Source organism: Nelumbo nucifera, chromosome 2 (assembly GCF_055504915.1).
Source record: "Nelumbo nucifera cultivar China Antique chromosome 2, China Antique-T2T, whole genome shotgun sequence".
Lineage (NCBI taxonomy): Eukaryota > Viridiplantae > Streptophyta > Magnoliopsida > Proteales > Nelumbonaceae > Nelumbo > Nelumbo nucifera.
The window spans coordinates 17398277-17418408 of NC_142650.1; the positions used below are offsets into that span (position 1 = coordinate 17398277).

Sequence of the window (20132 nt, forward strand, 5' to 3'; positions counted from 1 at the left end):
CTTCTATTCATATTGTTGGGTGTGGGGATTTTTTTTTTATTTGGTATTTGGGTGTGGGACAGGGATGGCAATTTTCCCCATCCCCGATGGACACCCAACTTCCCCGACCTAATGGGGATGGGGATTGTTTTGGCGGAGTGGGGATGGGGACGAGGATTAATAGGAATCCCTGGTCGGGGTCGGGGTTGGGGATGGGGATGGGGATTGAGGTCCCCGCTAGGGGTGGCAATGAGCCAAGCTTTTCACGAGTTGCTCGAGAATTTACAGGCTCGATTAATAAATGAGTCAAGCTCGATTCGGCTCGAATCCACCCCTAGTCCCACCCCGCCCCAACCCTGATTTTATATATATATATATATATACATATTAAATGTTATTTATATTAAATATACTATTATATTATTTATATTATTATGTATATATCAAAATATATTTAAAACATTATTTATAATTTAAAATTTTTATTTATTTTAAGTAAATTTATTTTTTAAATACTGTTATCTGAAAACATTTTGGGGATTCAGGTCCCCATGGGGAATCCAGCCCTATCAGGGATTGGGGATGGAAGACAAATTTTATCCTAGGCAGGGATTGGGGATGGGGATGGGGATTAATTTCAGAATCAGGGACAGGGAATATGATCCCCGCCTTGAACCCGCCCGTTTCATTTCCTATGTGGGAAGTTGGTCCTCGAGAAGAGACCAAACTTGGTCTGCCATCTGGCAATTTATAAATACATGAATTTTGTCCTCCAGTAAACCACACGTGGGACAATTTGCATATCACAATGGAACCCCCTATTTTATAGTCTTCATCCTTTCGTTGGAAGCTTATTTTTTTTCTCATGAGAATTCACATGAAGATCTTAAGTTTTGGAGGGCATTGTATTTTGTTTATTTTTTTACTCAAAGCTTTTTTTTTCCTTTCATCTTCCTTGTCTTCACTGTTCAAGTTGGCATAAGCTGATTTCACTGAGAAACCTCCACTTGTGCTGGCACCCCATACCAACTAACTGATCTTCCTTCCTTATCTACCAATGCCAATGGGAGAGTTATTGCTTGAACTCTATCTGCTATCTCAACAGGAAGAATACTATTAATTAATTTTAGACATATCTCACTCGTTATTGTTCATTGACAACTCTACTTTGCAATCCTCTTGGTTAAGGTCCCTATTATCATTGATTCTGTAGTCCTTTGGTGGTCCCTTTATTGCCCAGTTATCCAACCAAAGATTGCACTTTCTTCCATCTCCTATTTTCTATGCAAGACATGTTTTTATGTTTTCTCTTTGATTACAAATGCTTAGATCTCCAGCACTAACTTGATTTTTTTGGGGGGATTTTTTATTGCATAAATTCATTGTTTTTTAATTAGATATTTTCCTTTTACCATCTTCACCCAAAGATTGTCCTTGTTCTCAAATTATTCTCCATCCAAATTTGATAAGATTTACCACATTAACATATTCCATGCCTCCATTAGATTTTTATGCTGTTAAAGAAACGTGAAAGTAGTGGTGGATTTATTCCATTATATATTCTGCCTTTATGGGTTATTGGAGTAGCTTTTAATTAATTTGTGGAAAAATCTATGCAGTAAAAGACTGAATGGTTGAGGTGATGATAAATACACCTTGTTAAACATGAAAGAACACTTTGTTAAAAGTGAACAAATGAAGAAATTTGGATTTAGCGTGCAGTCAGTCAATATTATTAGAGTGAATGCACCTTAGTTTTTTTGGTAAGATGAATGCACCTAATTGATCTTTAATTATTGCTGATTCTTTACAAATCTTTTCTAATTGCTCTATTTAAGTCTCAACTCTCGACAATGTGTTTGTTCCTGTGTAACTCTCCTGGATCTCGCTCTTTAACTCCAATCACCAAGAGTCTCTCTTCCTCCTTTTCTCTTGAAGTTACAACAATGATGTTGCAAAAAGAAGAGGTGGAGATGGACGAAAACGATGGCAATGGAGAACAAACGAAGATCGTAAACAAGGCACACATGTTAGAAAGTATGTGGTCACTGAACAAATTATGGCTATAAATAACTGTATAATCGTTTTTGGTTTTACTCCTCTTTTTGCTTAATTGATTCTGCAGTCGATCATGGAGTAGAAGACTGTTTACGTTGCGGGAGTGGAATGCAAAATGAATTCTATTTCTCCTCCATTCCCAAAGATAAGAAAATAGAACCATTAACTCTATATAGCAGCAGCCTTTCACGGATAGGTCTCCTGCCCAAACCCACAAGTCCATAACCCCATGAAGGAAGCTCGAAGACAGAAAAGTAAAAAACAAAAATTATAATAGATTATCAGTGCTGGAGCAGACTAAAAGTTCTATAGATTTTATTGATAGGTCAGTTCCTTTAATCTAAGAGGGTCTTTTAACTGATCGTTTTAACTAATTCCTTTGCATCTCTCTAATCCATTCATTCATTTAAATTTTCAATGTTTTCTTCCATTCACTCTGCCTTCTTTTTGGTTGTTTTCTATTTTTCTTTATCAGGGTTCGTGGAAATGGATTAGTTTGGTAACTGCTCCAAGTATTATAACTTAATTACTTTGTATTTTTCTTTACAGTATGCATGAGAGCAGACATATTCCAGGAAGAGTTTGAGTGGTTATAATATATGCATTTGCCAAATTTCTTTTTGCAATACCCAAAAGAAAATTGTACTAAATTACTAATACATTCTGAAGTTTTTTGCTGGTATCTGTTGTGCCTTTGTTTTATCTTACTTTGTAATACAATGGAGTGTTTTGAGCTGAAGTTTTTTTTTAAAAAAAACTCATTCTCTTTTCTGCTGTTTTTGTTTTTTTTTCCTAGCAATTCCATATTTCTTGACACCATGATCAACAGCAGCCGGAGGCAGAGCCAATTAAATTCAATGTCTCCTGCAACACCAGTGGTTATTTCCTCTGTGCAGGAACTTTATGAGTTTGCATGCTCGGGTCCTCTTGTAGAGAAACTGGGTCTGACCCCAAAAATAATTGCAGAGACCTTTCATAGGTGGTTAAATTGCGGGCTTTACCTCTGCAGATTATTTCAATTCAATGAACTTAACCTATCAATCCCTCAGAAAGCCAGATTTTATCACTTTTATATACCGGTGTTCTTCTGGTGTGAAGATCAGATTTTCCATCACAGGTCAATGTTCAAGGATGCAGAAGATATCCCTCCTTTAGTGGTATAGATATCCTTTTGGACATATCGTTTTCCTTATTTCCTGATCACTGTCCATAAGTATTTCAGTGCATAAGCAGCTCACATTAAGATGATTTCCTTTTGTGGTGCAGATTGGTTTCGCTGCTCCACAAGGAAGTGGGAAGACTACACTTGTTTCTGCTCTAGATTATCTTTTACGATGCACTGGAAGGTTGGTTGCAAACTAGTGCAATATTTTATATAAAATTTCCTTTTTAGAGTGAAGACTATCTGAAAAGTATGGAGTTTCTGAGAGCTATGCTTAAATCTTAGGAAATCTGCAACAATATCAATAGATGATTTCTATTTGACAGCTGAGGATCAGGTAATAATCTTTTGTAGTTCATTTAAGTATTTTTCCCCCTCTCCAACTCAAAATTTTGTTTCTGGTTTGGTTTTATTGTAGGCTGAACTGCGAGAAGAAAATCCTGGAAATGCACTTTTAGAGGTAGCAACTGAAATTAATGCCATGTGTTTGATATTTTAATTATTCTTCTCCTTAACTTGTTAAAAGTAGATATAAGGGATTTGTTCTTTCAATTTTTGTCAATTTCTGCCATCATTAGCTTCGGGGGAATGCTGGAAGCCATGATCTTCAGCTATCTGTTGAAACACTGATGGGCCTATGCAGATTGACAAATATATACTGTACAGTGCAAAATTGACACTGTACATACTTGTATTTGCACCCTTCCCGAACTAAGAAAGGACTGATTTATTCATGTTTCAAATAATGGAGTTTTCCTTTCTTCATAAAAACATGGTATTCTGTCTGTAACAATGGGTTGTAAACCATCCAGGCATGAGGATGAAGCTTCCACGTTACAACAAAGTAAGCAGAAAATTATCATTAATCCTTTTCTTTTCTTGAAGATTCTTTATGAGTTTAAGAGTGTATATTGATAGGATATATCTCTCTCTCTGTACAGTCTGCGTTTGGTGGAAGAGGTGACAGAGCTGATCCGTCAACATGGCCGGAGGTTGAAGGGCCACTAGCAGTAAGATAGTGATCTTCAGTTTTTTTATTACTAAAGGGTCTGTTTGGATAAGCTTCACTTTTGAGTTTTGGGCTGTGGGAAACAAAAATGTGACAAAAAGTGTTTTAAGTGTTCGGTAAGTATGTCTTTAAAAAAAAAACATAATCTAAAGTCCCAAAACACTTTTAAGCCAGAAAACGTAAAGCTTAGAATTGGGGCTTTAAAAAACACAACCCTGAAGCTTATCCAATAGCAAGCTTACTAAATCATTTCCATTCTGTCTCATTATTGGTTTGCCCTTTGGATGGTTCAGGCTATTTTGTTTGAAGGTTGGATGCTTGGTTTTAAACCCCTTGAAATGGAAGTAGTCAAGGCCATCGATCCACAGGTTTGGACTGGTCAATTTATTTGTTTCAATTAATGTTTTATTTCTAAGGCTCTCTCATTTTGTATATAGGTTTGAAGATTTTGGATCTAAGATGGTTTTAGTTGTGTGCAGCTAGTGGTTGTTAACAAAAATCTTGAGGCTTATTATGATGCATGGGACAAGTTTGTTGCGTCATGGATGGTAATCAAGGTTAAGGACCCAAATTGTGTCTATGAGTGGCGATTGCAGGTATATGTGTTATCCATGAACATTAATACCTTATGCATGCTCTCTTTATGTGGAGTCCTGTCTTCTTTTCAACTTAATAATTGTAACAATCGTCATCTAAGCTTTGTCTCAACTATATGGGGTCGACTACATAAATCATGTTTTGCTATTCCATTTGGTTTAGTTTAATAATTGTATATCTCAGGCTTCCCATAATGAATTGTGCTAAAGTTGCTTAGAGCTGAGATTAGTTAGTGGGTTAATCTTTATGAAATTAAGTTTCTTTTAATTGTTCCAGGTCATAGACTTTATTTCACGTTTCCTGTCGGCATACAAGGCCTATCTTCCAACACTCTATTCAGAAGGACCAAATGGATCAGATATTGAGCATCTCCTTGTTGTTGAAATTGATGAAAATAGAAATCTTATCTTACATAGCTAACTAAATGTGGTTCATCTAGAATACTTAGAAATTAAAAGCCATTTTTAGTCTCTTGGAGAGAAGATGTGATGTTTACAAGTACTGTTAGTGATAGTTGGCATCAATGTAATAAAATATATATTTTTGGTATTACATATTGGGATTAAGAGGGAGAGAAGAAAGCAGACTGCATGTGAAATCCATCCACCTTACTATGAAGAGCTTGTGGTTATGCAGGTTTGATCCCGCCAAGTGGAATTCTCTTTTGCTACAAACATGGTTTTAGCCTTGGGCTAACTGTGAATCACAGCCTTCCATGGTGTTGGTGTGTACCTATCTTGATGTCACTTCATCTAATTCAAGGTGGGCCACAATAATACATTTAGGCTATGTTTGGTTTGAAGGAAAAGGTAGGAAAACCTATACAGGATTTGTAAAGGTTTCCTTTCCTTTCCTTTCCTTTCCCTACTTTTTCCTTCAAACCAAACATAGCCTCAAGGTTACTATTTCATATGCTTTTTTGTGCAAAGTTGAAAACCATGTCATTAGCAAAAGTAGATTGTTTGGAAGGATGCCAAGTGAGGTTATCTACAATGTGTATATATAATAGGTGTTTAAGTGAAGAAGTTTTATTCTTTTACAATATTGAAACAAATTAAACATTGGCATCTTTGTCCAGGCAAAATCTATGGTGCATAAATTGCAATGTGAAGCAAAAAACTTGAACCAATGATAAAGCAGCGTTACAATTGAATATTTAATGTTGTTAAGACTCAGTCTATAAAGAGTACAAATGCACATATGTACAATGCAAATATATACAAATTAATACAAAATGCAAGTTTTTGCATCTTATATATTTGTATTTGTAGTTCTTCCAAATTGATCCTAAAGTTTTAACCGTAAATATTTATACTATATATAAAAGTGTAAATGTAGTGTGAAACTTTTTTTGGAGTAAATTACCCTCTATTTCTTTGTTTGAGAAAGGGTATAAAAGTCATTTTATTATAGCTTTAATGGCTACTATAATGGCCATGTTTGTGTATTTAATTCATCTTTAATTGTAAGGATTGAAAATGTAACTTCAATTATATTTTCCACCTTATTTAATCCCCTCTCATTAAGTCTTATACTTAAAGGTATTAACCCCACTTATTTAATCCTATATTTAAGATATTTTTTCACCAATAAATAGTATTAATTAGATCTATGTCAATATTTTAACAATATAAATTTATATATTTTAAAACTAGCTAAAAAACAAAAAAAAAACATTCTTTATTGATGGCAAAGCAATTCAATCATTCGAATCAAATTGATAAACCTATGAAGTCATAGTTAGAGAATAAAATTTTTAAATAGAAATAAATATATAAAATTACAAAAATGTAGAAAAAATTATACACATTTATGATACTTTTATTAATCAAATTAAAAAAAAAATAAGTGTAATAAAAATAATTTTTTATTGATAATGAAAATGAAATACATACTTTAGAACTGACCAAAAATGAAATTCTTTTACTATTTAGCAAAGATCAATAGTTCAACTTTTGGGTCAAATGTATTAACAATTAATGTCATAAATAAATAATAAAAATTAATAAAATATAAAAATAAAAAAATAAAAAATACATAAATGTTGCAAAAAAACATTCGAACATATGTATAGTATTAATTAATTACCATATTAAACAAAAAGTAAGTGTGGCATATCAGAATTATTTTTACACAGAAATATAAAAAATATAAAAAAAATGAACACATCTATAATTCTATATTTATACTACTATTAAAAATATAAATAAGGTTGTGGAACTTTCTTTTGGCTAAAATAAATGTTTTAAAAATCGACCCAAAAACAGAACCACTTTGGCTTCTGGTTTTCGAATCAATGGTTCAACCGCCGCTACAATACCACTTGCCTTCTTTTTACATCTCTCTTATCTCTCTAAATCTTTCTCAAGTCCCAAAACATTTGATTCATTGGTGTATCTCAGATTTTAATATAAGACCAATGTTTGATCTTTCATCTCTTGCATCAATTTTTCAACTTCGTCATTGGGGTTACAATTTTTCTGTTGCTATAACTTAAAAAGAATCACAAAAATGAGAAAACTCAAAATTAAAATGGAATAACTAAAGATCCTAACTAATTTTGACCATTGGGAATAATTGAACAAGATTTTGAGATATGAAAGTTTATTTTGTCATTTTTTTATTTTCTAATTCTTATTTTTAAAATAAATAAAAAAATTTGGAATTAATTTGAAAGCAACTCGAGAACCCGTCCTAAAAATCCTATGTATCCCTGATTCCAAACCTGTTAACTTTTTCTCTCAATTTCCTAAACCCGTCCCATCCCGTTAAACCCCTTGACCAAAGGTTTTCTATTAAAAAAATTTCTTAATGCTTATAATGTAACTTGAACCCAAATCAATTAATGATAATGTCAAATCTCTTAATGCTACTTTAAGCCACTAAGCCATCTCACCTTTTATGTTATTTAATAAAATAAAATAGATTTTATTAACTTTTGTGTTCATCAAAACACAATGCATGTATATGATTAACAATTCCAACTAAAAATTAAAAGAAATAATATTTAAAATTAACATTTTATAACTAAATGAAATAAACAATCTATCAAATCCAAATTTACATCGAATGATGATTTTAATCCCAAGAAATTTATACAAATAAAATATTAATAATAGAATAATCTTAATACTTAAAATTTATAAATTTGTGCAGATATATAATATAATAGGTTCATATTTATGCATTCCGAGTATCGGGTATCAGATACCCTAAAGTCAAAACCCAAACCCTATAGGGTTTTGATAAACGGGTCCTATTAGTGTTGGGACGGGTTGGATACCCGAAAATTCCCACAAAATTGCCATCCTTAGGTTTGGTCCAATTTTGAAAACATTGACTAAAATACTCATTTTTGAATTTAGTCCATATTTAATTATAAGGTTTAAATTATAAATTGAACTAATTATACTATATATAAAAGTGCGGATGGAGAGTGGAAGTTTTTTTGAACTAAATTACCTTCTATGTCTTTGTTTGATAAAAGGTATGAAAATCATCTTATTACAACTTTAGTGCCAACTTTTTATAGCTACTAAAATGCACATAGTTGTCTATTTATTACATCTCTAATTGTAAGCGTTGAAAATATAACTTCAATTATTACTTTCTACCTTTTAATCTTCTTTCATTAAGTCTTATACTTAAAGGTATTAACTCACATTTTCTCTTATTAAATTCTATATTTAAGTTATTTTTCACTAATAAATGGTACTAATTAGATGTATGTCAATATTTTTATTAATATAAACCCATATATTTTAAAACGGGGTAAAAAACAAAAACATTCTTTATCCAAGTGGTGGCTAAGCAATTAACCATTCGAATTAAATTGATAAACCTTTGAAGTCATAGTTAAGTAATTAAATTTTTAAATAGAAATAAATATATAAAATTACAAAAATGTAAAAAAAAAATTAGACACATTTATGATACTTTTATTAATCAAATTAAAAAATAAGTGTAATAAAAATAAACTTTTATTGATAATGAAAATGAAATACATACTTTAGAACTGACCAAAAATGAAATTCTTTTACTATTTGGCAAAGATCAATAGTTCAACTTTTGGGTCAAATGTATTAACGTTTACTGTCATAAATAAATAATAAAAATATAAAAATAAAAAATACATAAATGTTACAAAAAAATTCAAACACATATATAATATTAATTAATTATCATATTAAACAAAAAGTAAGTGCGACATATTGGAATTATTTTTACACAGAAATATAAAAAAATGAACACATCTATAATTCTACATTTACACTACTATTAAAAATATAAATAAGGTTGTGGAACTTTCTTTTGACTAAAATACTCATTTTTGAATTCATTCAATTACCTCTATTTAAATCTTACATTTTTTATAAATGAATAGAAAAAACACCAAAAAGATAAAATATTATAAAAAAGAAGAATCTAACCAAGCAGGTAGACCTATTAATGATATTTGAAACTTCACAACTTGATTTGATTATCACATATATAGATGAGGTGTTTATATAATAAGATTTATATTTCGCAATATGATTCCAATTAATAATAAAAAGCAAAAAACATATAAAAACAAAAAATAAAAATACATATTTATAGAAATTTTTGGATACATTATTACTATCATTATCATCATTTAGAATTACCAGTGATTTATAAAATGGGAATCAATAAAAAGTAGTTAAACCATGTGATATCTTTAACCTAATTGAAATTTTCATTTAATGTGTAACAAATATTCAGACCATGTGATATCTTTAATGGAAAATCATTATATTCTTAACAAAAGAAGACATGAACATAAACATATATAAAAATGAAGTGAAAAAAAGACCCGCGGAGCTAGGGGGACCCAACCCTCCTGCCCCAAAAATCCCCAATATTCCATGTAAATTTCCCCCTTCCCCACTCCCACTCCAATGGGTTGGTCCTCTCTATAATCATCCGTATTTATTTATTCCCTCCTCCCCCCAAATCCACCTTAGGTTTTGGCTCCCTGAAATTTTTCTTAATTTTTCTTCCTCCATCGATGTAGGGAATAACATCTCTTTGAGTACAACGAGAATAATAAAGGGAGGCATGGTTTTAAAAAATGAATAAAAAACGGAACCGTTATGGCCATCGATTTTTGGGTCGATGGTTCGACCATCTGATTCGAATGGACGACCCGTTCTAACAACAAAAATTAAAAAAAATTAAAAAATAACCAAAAATATTGAATGAATCGATAGATCGATGGTTTGACTACTTGGATCAATAGATCATTGACCGATTCTACGGTTTTTGGCTAGAAATAACTTGCTTAAACAGTTTCTGGACCGAACAGTCTGACCAACGGCGATTCTAAAACCATAAAGGGAGGTCTTATTATTTGTTTCCCTTAGAGAGAGAGGATTTGGATACACAAGATGACAAGATGGGCCGACGGAGAAAGTAAGTTGAATGACTACTGTGTCCACTGCATCAAAATAGTAGTGGATGCTACGCTTATTAATTAAAGATTGGACGTTCTATATCAAACAAACTGAAGATAATAGATGTTCAGGAATCAGGAGCTTCCTAAATTTTACCTTTCCCTTTTTAAGCTTGTTTCTTTTTTTGCATTTTAATTTTCTAGATAGTAGATAGATCTTGTAGATCAACGCACATGACTCACACCCTACACCCCTACCTGCTTCAATTAGAGACTCTATATTTGAGATAATTTGCACCGTACATATTTCTCCGTGTATTTGTATTTACACTCTTCCCACAGTGAGAGGTGAGAGCCCTTATTTGTACACCTTGTTTTTAACGTGTAAAAGTAATTATCTATTTAATTGTTTACTTGAGTTGGGCTTTCTAGATGTTCATCTGACCCACAGCCACAGGACACACAACCGGGCCCTTTTCGGGTTGTACATTGGGCCCATCTCCCCCTTTGCTAGTCTAAACTAAAGCCGATAAGAGAAGGGGAACGTCATACATACGGATACGGTAATCGTAGTTGGGCCTGGGCCTCTGTCTAGATTGGGGCCCGGGACTAGGCGCCGACTTGACGTCTTGTCTCCTCCTATGGACTATGGTCCCTACATATCGGCATAAATATCTTATTCTACGATTCCAATCTAACGGTTCAATAAAAGGGATATTGAATAGGTATTTATTTATTGGCAGAAATATCCTTGCCTGGAATTCTTTTTTACCTCAATGGCTCGATCGACTCCTGTCAGCCTGTGTAGTGTGTAACACGGCGGGGACTGGGGAGGGACGTCAGACGTGGAGTCGTGGACGACAGGCCCACACCTACATTCGCGTTTCAAGATAAAGGAGAGAGGGGCAAAATAGTCCTTCCGTTAATTATTATTATATCCTCTTTCCGCACCCACCGCCCTCCGTCTACCTCGATCTCCATTTCTCCATTTCTCCTTTTCTCCTCTTGTTTCTTCGAGTTCCGTCCTTCTCCCTCCGGCGCTTTTTAGAAAACAGCCATGGCCACATCTCGTCCTCCACCACCGAAGCTTCTCGACCTCGACATCACCATCGTCTCTGCAAAGCACCTCAAGAACGTCAACTGGCGAAACGGAGATCTCAAACCCTACGCCATCTTCTGGGTCGACCCGGACCGGCGACTCGCCACCAAACCTGATGACTCGGGCTCTACTCGCCCCGTTTGGAACGAAAGGTTTACTCTGTCTATCAACGTTCCTCTTCAGGATTCCATCCTCAATCTCGAAATCTTCCACTCCAAGCCCTCCGAGACCCCTAAACCTTCGGTCGGCTCGCTCCGCCTTCCTCTCAGGGACCTGGTCGACTCGGACGATTCCAACCGTATCAGAACTTTCGAACTCCGTCGTCCATCCGGCCGTCCCCAGGGTAAGATCAGGATAAAGCTTGCCGTCCGCGAACGCCCTGCTCCACCTGCCCCGGATTATCATGTTACCCCTCCGCCCAGTTATTATTATTCCAGTGCTCCTCCTCCTCCACCTCCTGCATCACGCGACTATAGGGGATACTCTCCTTCTCCGTATTCGACTCCTATCCCACCACCGGCGCTACCCCCTGCTCCGTCACCGGCTCCTCAGTATCCGTACGGCAGCTATTCGGATCCATATTCCGGTTATTACTCTGGCTACTACTCTCAGCCGCCGCCGCCGCCACCACCTCGTCCATTCTTCGATCGGTCTTCTAATTACGGTGGACCCAGTGGGCCGTCAGCGCCCGTCGATTATTCGTCGTACGATCAGAAGCCGAAAGGAAGCAAGATGGGATTCGGTACAGGTTTGGCTGTGGGAGCAGTTGCCGGGGCTTTGGGAGGTCTTGCATTAGAAGAAGGAATCAAATATGAGGAGGAGAAGATTGCAGACAGAGTCGAGAGCGACCTAGCCTCACGAGATGAGTACAGCGAATATCGTGGTGATTATTGATGTATTTGGTAATTTGGTTTTCTTCTTTAACTTTTTCTGGGGTTTGGGTTCTTATGAAGGTAAGCTGAAATAACTGACATACTCCAGTTTGGGTATGCCGTGTATATAATCTATGTTTCTTTTCTTTTTAACTTTGGTGTTTACAATGCTTGTCCGAACAAGGAAAATACTTAATTCTACTAGCTTTATCACTCATGGATATGTATGAAATGCCTTTTCCCTTTGGAAATGAGAAAAATCTGATCATATTTTCATTCTTCCGGTCCTCTATTTCATCCATAAGTTTCTCAACCAAAATACGTTATTAGGGTCAACAGAGTTAGTAGAAGTTCACCCTTGAGAATCAAGATAAGCATTCTGAAAATTTTAGATGGATGTGCATGATTTGAAACAATCTGTACGGCCATAGCATCTTGAAAGCTAATGCAGGATGCTAATACGATTCTTGAGAAATGGGGACAATTGGATGTGTATGAACTTTTATTTGGAGTTTCTCCATTATCTCCATACACCTTATTTTATCTCCTTAGATCTATTCTAATTAAATTGGGTACAATTTGTCTTACCATAATGAAATGTTCAATGCCACCATAGAGATGATTAATCCAGAGTTTGGTTAATCTTTAACAATTTTTTCCTAGACCAAGTGATATTGGACAGTACTGTTCTCCAAAACTGAAAAGTCTAGACTTTGATGAGGTCTCATCCAGACCATTTAGTTAGTTAGATGGTTGCCATTGGTCTGACAATAGTCTTGATGTGTTCTGTGATGCCAGAATGGTTTCAATCAACAAGGTTTTGAACCTTGATGCCCGTTTTTACCTTCCCAGAATTGCTGTTGATTAATTAGGTGATTTCCAATTTTTCATGACCGGTCTTGAATATATAAATAAATAAAGCCAAACTTGTTCATGACCATGATAATCTTTTATGGCAATATGAACACATTTATCCAAAACATGTGTATACTGTTGGTAGCTGATATTTCTGCAACCAAATCATGTCTCCCATGCAATCGATATGGTTCTAAGAACTCAACATAGGACAACTTGGTGGAGATGAGAGGGAGACAAGTGCTTTTTAGGAGCATCACTTTCTAATACTCATGCACCTAGTGAGATTTGATATCTTTATCTAATATGATTACTGTAGCACAGTATGGAATACTTGCATTTTTGGCTTTGAAGCTTGATGGCAATGGATCCAAGTATTCTTTTAAAAATATGAAAAATTGGTGTAACCCCAGGAAAGTCATGAGGTTACCTGTAAAATTAGGATTTGTAAAAAGCTTTTTGCTCAATCTATTTTCTGTACTGGTTTTTAACTTGACATGTTTCCTTAGGGGTCTCATGCAGATAATGCATTAACTGGACAATCCTACCTCTCTTAGATGGGAGGAATTGCATGTTAGGTTGGGATGATTGCCCAATAGCTAAGAGCTTTGGGGTCTGGCCTAACAAAGTTTTTGCCTGGTAGTTGATCAGCTTCAATTAACAGTTATAAGTGTTTATGAACAAGATCGATCTGGATCTCTTTTCTGTTCTCTTGCCTTGTAATTTCTGGACGTTTTGAGACTTACCTGTTCAAATGTAATCTCCTCTTGGAGATGGATGGAAGCATTTAAAGTTTTGTCTTTCTGAGTTAACTTTGCCAAAGGTGTGATTCTAGGCTTAAATTCCCATTTTGCATTTTGCTTTTCTTTTTTTTTCTCTTATCCATGAAAAATCTCTGGTGTTAACTGGACTAAGAAAGATTCCTGCTTGTGGTTATCTTTGTTCTTCTCAAAGTGATACTTCTTGGAAAGGGAGTACTTTCATTGTTATATGCTGATGTTGGATTAGTCTTGACTGGATTATGGTGCTCCCTGATTTTGAGGATATCTATAATGTTCATTTGGGAGGGATTTTTGAGCTCCTTTGGATCTTGTGGGTAACATACATGGATAGGTGTATTTTCATAAAATGCATACATGGAGGAAGTCAATTTTCTGTCTACAAGGTGTCTCAAATACCTTTTCTGACTTTTTTGATTGCCTTCCTTTTCTTATTTTAAAATGACATTATTTCTATGCATTTACAGAAAATGAAAAGCCTATAGAATGTAATTTATCATTGCTGATATCTGAGCATCAATGATATTAGTTTTCCCTACTGGCCAGGAAAACATGTGGATTATGCCTTTCTTGTATGTTAGTTTTGTGGGATGTTTTGTTGTAAACCGTTTTCACTGCCAGACCTTTCCTTCTAAGAGTGTTCGTGAGGCATTTCTGATGGTAATTGTAAATACATTTATTCTTCTTCAAAAGAAGTTTATAACATGTATAAGAATGGACCAAATGCTTGACATTTATACATATGATGTTTACAAAATGTTTATATATATATATATATTCCTTTACCAGGCAAGAAAGCTTCTTGCTCTAGGCATGTGAAACTGCCCTATATTGCACATAAATGATATAGTTCTTTTAGTAAGTAGTTTCATAGATTGTGGGAGTGTTTTATGTCAGCATGTATGGAATGGAAAATGCCATCAAACTAGCCCCCCCCCCCCCCAAAAAAAAAAAAAAAAAAGATAAAAAGAAAAAAAAGAAAAAGGTGCTTGTTCATTTGTTTAAATCACTTATACGAGTCCTTGGCATCACATCCTTAGAAGTACATTATATATTCTTTTTCACACTATTGTGATGCATAGGTATTGAGATTTATTTTAAGCATGTTTCTCACCTCTTTGTTGTCCTAGAATTTCTTCACTTTGTCATGGAAGTCATATATTCTGATGGAGTAACTGGGGTAGTATGTTAAGACACAAATAAGTGGAACAAAGGGACAAGTGTACAAGAAAAGGCCACGTCAGCCTTTAAGTAATGTAACTGAAAGCCAACCACTCGAACAAACTGGACAAGTGGAGGGGCTGCTATAACAGAATTATAACTGAGCGTTATAAATAAAGGAAGTCCATGCCGAGCACAAGGTCGTCCTCGGTGGAGAACATAGTCGACAACATGGAAGGAGAAATGCAAAGATTATCAGCGGACATTAAAGAAATAAAAGAGAGCTTCGCGTCCTTGCTTGGGCGACTGGAATAGACATCATCGGTTTTGAATTGGGAAGGGAAAGAACGTAGTGACACCAGTCATCGAAGCGGATCAGGAACCACCAGAATGACAAGAATTGAGTTTTCCGTCTTCGTAGGGGGGATCCCACGTTGTGGCTTCTGCGAGCCGAAAGGTACTTCGATTACTACGATATGCCTAGACATGATCGTGTTCCACTAACTTCCATGCACCTGGAAGGAGAGGCGATCGTCTGGTACCAGTGGTACCGGCGACGACACCCAAGAGCCACATGGGCGGACTTCATTGATGCCTTAACCATGAGATTTGGTGTCTCGGCTTTTGAAAACTATGATGAAAGCCTCACCAAGCTATGACAGATCGACTCCGTCCAAGATTATCAGATGGCGTTCGAGAGGTTAGCTGTGCGCGTGCAAGGGTGGCTAGAAAACGCACTGGTCGGCAGTTTTGTCGGTTGACTAAAGGAAAAACTTCGGTTGGAGGTTAAAGCCATGCAACCCACCACCGTTCTTGATGCAGCAACTCCATGAAGACAAACTGAATCGGGCAAGAAGGATTAATCGACCCCTAGGAGCTGCGGTCAAACTAGGTATATCGAATCCAGAACCTGGTATCTTGGGTAAACCGGAGTTCAGACCAAGAGTGGGAATCACAAGCAAGGAAGCCAACTCCAGTTCAGGCCCCGGCCCAGCCAAGAGGTTAACCTGGGCCGAGATGCAAGCCCGATGAGAAGAGGGCCTTTGTTATGTGTGTGGAGACAAATTTGGACTCGGCCATTGCTGCAAGATCCAGCAAGTATTCTTCCTTCAGCCTGAAACCGAAAATGTAGAGGAATCAGCAGGCATCGACGAGCCAGTGGACAACCAAGAATGGGGGCAATGGACAAAAGAATATCCGGAAGTATCCCTGCAAGCCTTGATCGGTCTTGCCTCCTCTCAAACTATGAGAGTAACCGGACTGATACAAGGGCGCCATGTATCGGTTCTTATAGACAGTGGTAGCACCCTCAATTTCATTACTCAAACATTGGTCAGACAACTAGGGATTCCAGTCCAACCATATACAACATTCCGGGAACAACCCAATGGTTAAGGCAACTAGGGTCGGTTATATGTGACTGGGCCCGTCTCACAATGGACTTTCAAGTGGGCAAATCGCAGGTGCATATTCAAGGGAAGATGTCCAAGGATCAAGGGCCCATTAGCCTCGCCACCCTAAGAAAACAGGCAGCAGACTTAGCCCACATCATTTTAATGCAGATAGACTCCCACAGAAACGGTCCAATTCTAGCCCAAGGAAGTAACTCTAGCAGATCTGAAGAAGCCCACATACAACTACAACAGTTACTTCAGAAGTTTTCAGTAATCTTCCAGGAGCCTACGAAACTACCACCGGAATGTGCCCATGATCATTGCATTCCCTTGCTACCCGGAATGACACCCACAAATGTAAGACCCTATCGTTACCCCTATTTTCAGAAACTAGAGATTGAGAGACAAGTGCAAGATATGCTTGATAGAAAAATTATACAACTCAGCCATAGCCCATTCTCCTCATCGGTATTACTTGTGAAAAAGAAGGATGGGACATGGCGGTTTTGTATAGACAATAGGGCCCTGAACAACATTACTTTGAAAGATCGATTTCCCATACTGGTAATCGATGAACTACTAGATGAACTCGGCCGGGCCACAATATTCTCCAAACTAGACATGAGATCGGGATATCATCAAATTCGGATCCATGAGGGTGACATCCACAAGATTGCCTTTCGTACACACAATGGGCATTATGAGTTTTTGGTCATGCCGTTTGGGTTGACCAATGTGCCAGATACGTTCCAAGCACTCATGAATGACATATTTCGACCCCATTTGCGCAAATTTATACTAGTTTTTTTTTTTTTTTATGATATACTTGTATATAGCACTACATGGGACGAGCACCTAGTGCATCTACAAATCACTTTGGAACTACCAAGGACTCAAACTCTTTGCAAAGGAGTCAAAGTGCGCATTCAGACCGACTCAAGTACACTACTTGGGGCACATAGTCGAAAATGGCACTGTAGCGGCAGACTCGGAAAAGATCTCAAGCATGATAAATTGGCCCCAACCTCAAAATGTCAATGAGTTACGAGCCTTCTTGGGTTTAACAGGGTACTACTAGCGATTCATCAGAGGATATGGGCTGATTGCTGCCCCCTTGATAAGTTTACTCAGGAAGAATGGATTCTGCTGGACTAGGGCGCCAATGGGCCTTCGAGACGCTCAAAACAACTATCTCGTCCTCACCGACGCTCGCACTTCTAGATTTCTCAAAGGACTTCATCATTGAATGTGATGCGTCAAGCCAAGGAGTGGGTGTGGTTCTCATGCAAGAAGGAAGGCCATTAGCGTTTTTTCAGCAAAGCATTGACAGTACAAAAATGGGCCAAGTCAGTATACGAACGAGAACTGATAGCAATTGTTCTCGCAGTTCAGCGGTGGCGACCCTACCTTCTAGGGAGGAGGCTCATCATACGAACTGACCACCATAGCTTGAAATTTCTGTTGGAGCAGTCAGTATTATCCCCGGAACAACATCGATGGATAGCCAAATTACTCGGCTACGATTATGCCATTGAATACAAGGTAGGATACACTAACAAAGTGGCAGATGCACTGTCACGCCAACCACAACTATTTCCATTACTTCTCACGGCCCCAACGTGTTCCTTCATGAATCAGTTAAGGGAAGAAGCTGAAAGATACCCACAACTGAGCAAGCTGCATTCACAGGTCCAAGAAGACCCTACCAGCCACCTAGGGTACACAGTGGAGAATAACTTGAATTGTAACACTCATCTCCAGTAGGAGGACACTCAGGAATTTTGCGCACTTACAAGAGACTAGCCACCCAATTCCATTGGAAAGGCATGCGGAATTCGGTCCAAAAATTCATAGCCGAATGCATCATTTGCCAGAAAAATAAGGCTGATACCCAGTGTCCAGTAGGTTTGCTACAACCACTTCCAATTCCTACACAAGTGTGGGCTGATATATCCATGGACTTCATAACGGGGCTCCTTCATTCTTATGGAAAGTTCATCATTCTCGTAGTTGTTGACATATTCACCAAATACTGCCATTTTCTCCCCCATCTCCCACCCCTTTACAGTTTCAATGGTGGTTGGGGTTTTTACTAAGGAGGTGGCATGACTGCATGGTGCCCCTAACTCCATTGTCTCTAACCACGACCCAATTTTTATGAGTCGTTTCTGGGCAGAACTTTTTCAGTTACAAGGAGTGAAACTCTTCAAATCTACCAGCTACCATCCTCAAACAGGTGGACATACTGAGGTGGTCAACCGGAGTTTGGAAACCTATCTAAGGTGCTATGCAGGGGATAGGCCACGTCAGCGGCTCAAGTGGCTTCATTGGGCGGAATGGTGGTACAGTACCACGTATCACAGTGCAACAGGAATGACTCCATTCGGGGCTCTATATGGATGGGACCCACCTACCCTACTCCCCATATGAGAAAGGGTCTACAGCAGTAGCAACAGTGGAAGACCAACTCCTCTAGCGGGATATGGTGTTACAAGAGCTCAAATCCCACCTCCGTCGAGCCCGACAATGGATGACAGACTCTTACAACAAAAAGCATAGGCCCGTCCAGTACCAGGTTGGGGATCAAGTTTTCCTTAAATTACAACCATACAAGCAAGTTTCAGTAGCAAGCCACGGGTGGAACAAACTGAGCCCAAGGTACTTCGGCTCATTTTGGATTGTGGAACGCATTGGGTCCGTGACATGCAGACTTGACCTTCCAGCGACATCAAAATTGCATCCCATATTTCATGTATCTCTATTAAAGAAATGGCCGAAAATGGGAGCAATAACAACAACAACCCTCCCATCATTCTCGGAAGATGGCCAAGTTCAAACTGAGCCCACCCAGATAACAAATTTCAGGTGGATACGCAAAGGGCATCACATCGAACCAGAGGCATTGGTGGTGGTCAGGTTTCCCACTTGAAGATGCAACTTGGGAACCTTACTTGGACTTACAGAATAGATTTCCCACTTGAGGGCAAGGTCTCTTTCAAGGGAGGAGGGACTGTTAAGACACAAATAAGTGGAACAGAGGGACAAGTGTACAAGAAAATGCCACGTCAGCCTTTAAATAATGTAACAGAAAGCCAACCACTCGAACAAACTACATAACAAACTGGACAAGTGGAGAGGCTGATATAATAGAATTATAGCCGAGTGTTATAAATAAAGAAAGGAAGAGTCAGCATTGATTCTGGGAATTCAGTCTCTCTCTCTCTCTCTCGTTTCAGGAGGCAGGCTTCCTCGAAAAGCCCTGAGTTAGGCAGTTACCTAACATAGCAAGGCTATCTAAAGGTCCCTTTCTGAGATTTAGTCATGTCAGACACCCTCTCTATCATACTGTTGGAAGAAAGCTTTTGTTTAAGGAAGTCTTGCTCTATACAAATATGTATTGTATTGTTTAGAACTATCATTTGTATGTTATCTCACTAATTTTAATGTATAATATGCGTCTAAATATTTTCTAAATCATCATCATCTAAGAATCTAAGATTCTAAGCCTTGTCCCAACTATATGGTTGGCTACCTCAATCCTGTTTTGTCATTCTGTTCTGTTCAGTGTCATATCCATGTTTTAAGTATGGATGCTTATACGCATTTCCTAAAACAATTTAGAAAATGTAGATGTGTTGGTGTTTTGACTTAATTGTAGTCAATGCCTACTAAGAATCTGTGGTTGATGCAGACTAAAGTGTCTGTGTCTTGAGTTACAAAGTTGCAAGTGATGGACCATAGTTTTGGGAGGTCA

General features: G+C 37.2%; 2 protein-coding genes across 2 annotated transcripts; both read left to right on the top strand.

The window, feature by feature from the left end:
* Positions 1-1751: 1751 nt before the first annotated feature.
* Positions 1752-5266, top strand: LOC104596985 (D-glycerate 3-kinase, chloroplastic-like). The gene is made up of 8 exons (XM_088897121.1): positions 1752-3194; positions 3304-3383; positions 3485-3536; positions 3618-3659; positions 4141-4209; positions 4502-4576; positions 4688-4804; positions 5082-5266. The coding sequence occupies exons 1-8, from the start codon at positions 2637-2639 to the stop codon at positions 5223-5225; spliced, it is 1137 nt and encodes a 378-aa protein (XP_088753247.1). The 5' UTR covers positions 1752-2636; the 3' UTR covers positions 5226-5266.
* A 5133-nt stretch (positions 5267-10399) lies between these two features.
* On the top strand, positions 10400-12465 carry LOC104596984 (protein SRC2-like). Its single transcript, XM_010258329.3, has one exon. It carries the CDS (start codon positions 11276-11278, stop codon positions 12209-12211), a length of 936 nt encoding a protein of 311 aa, XP_010256631.1. The 5' UTR covers positions 10400-11275; the 3' UTR covers positions 12212-12465.
* Positions 12466-20132: the final 7667 nt, after the last annotated feature.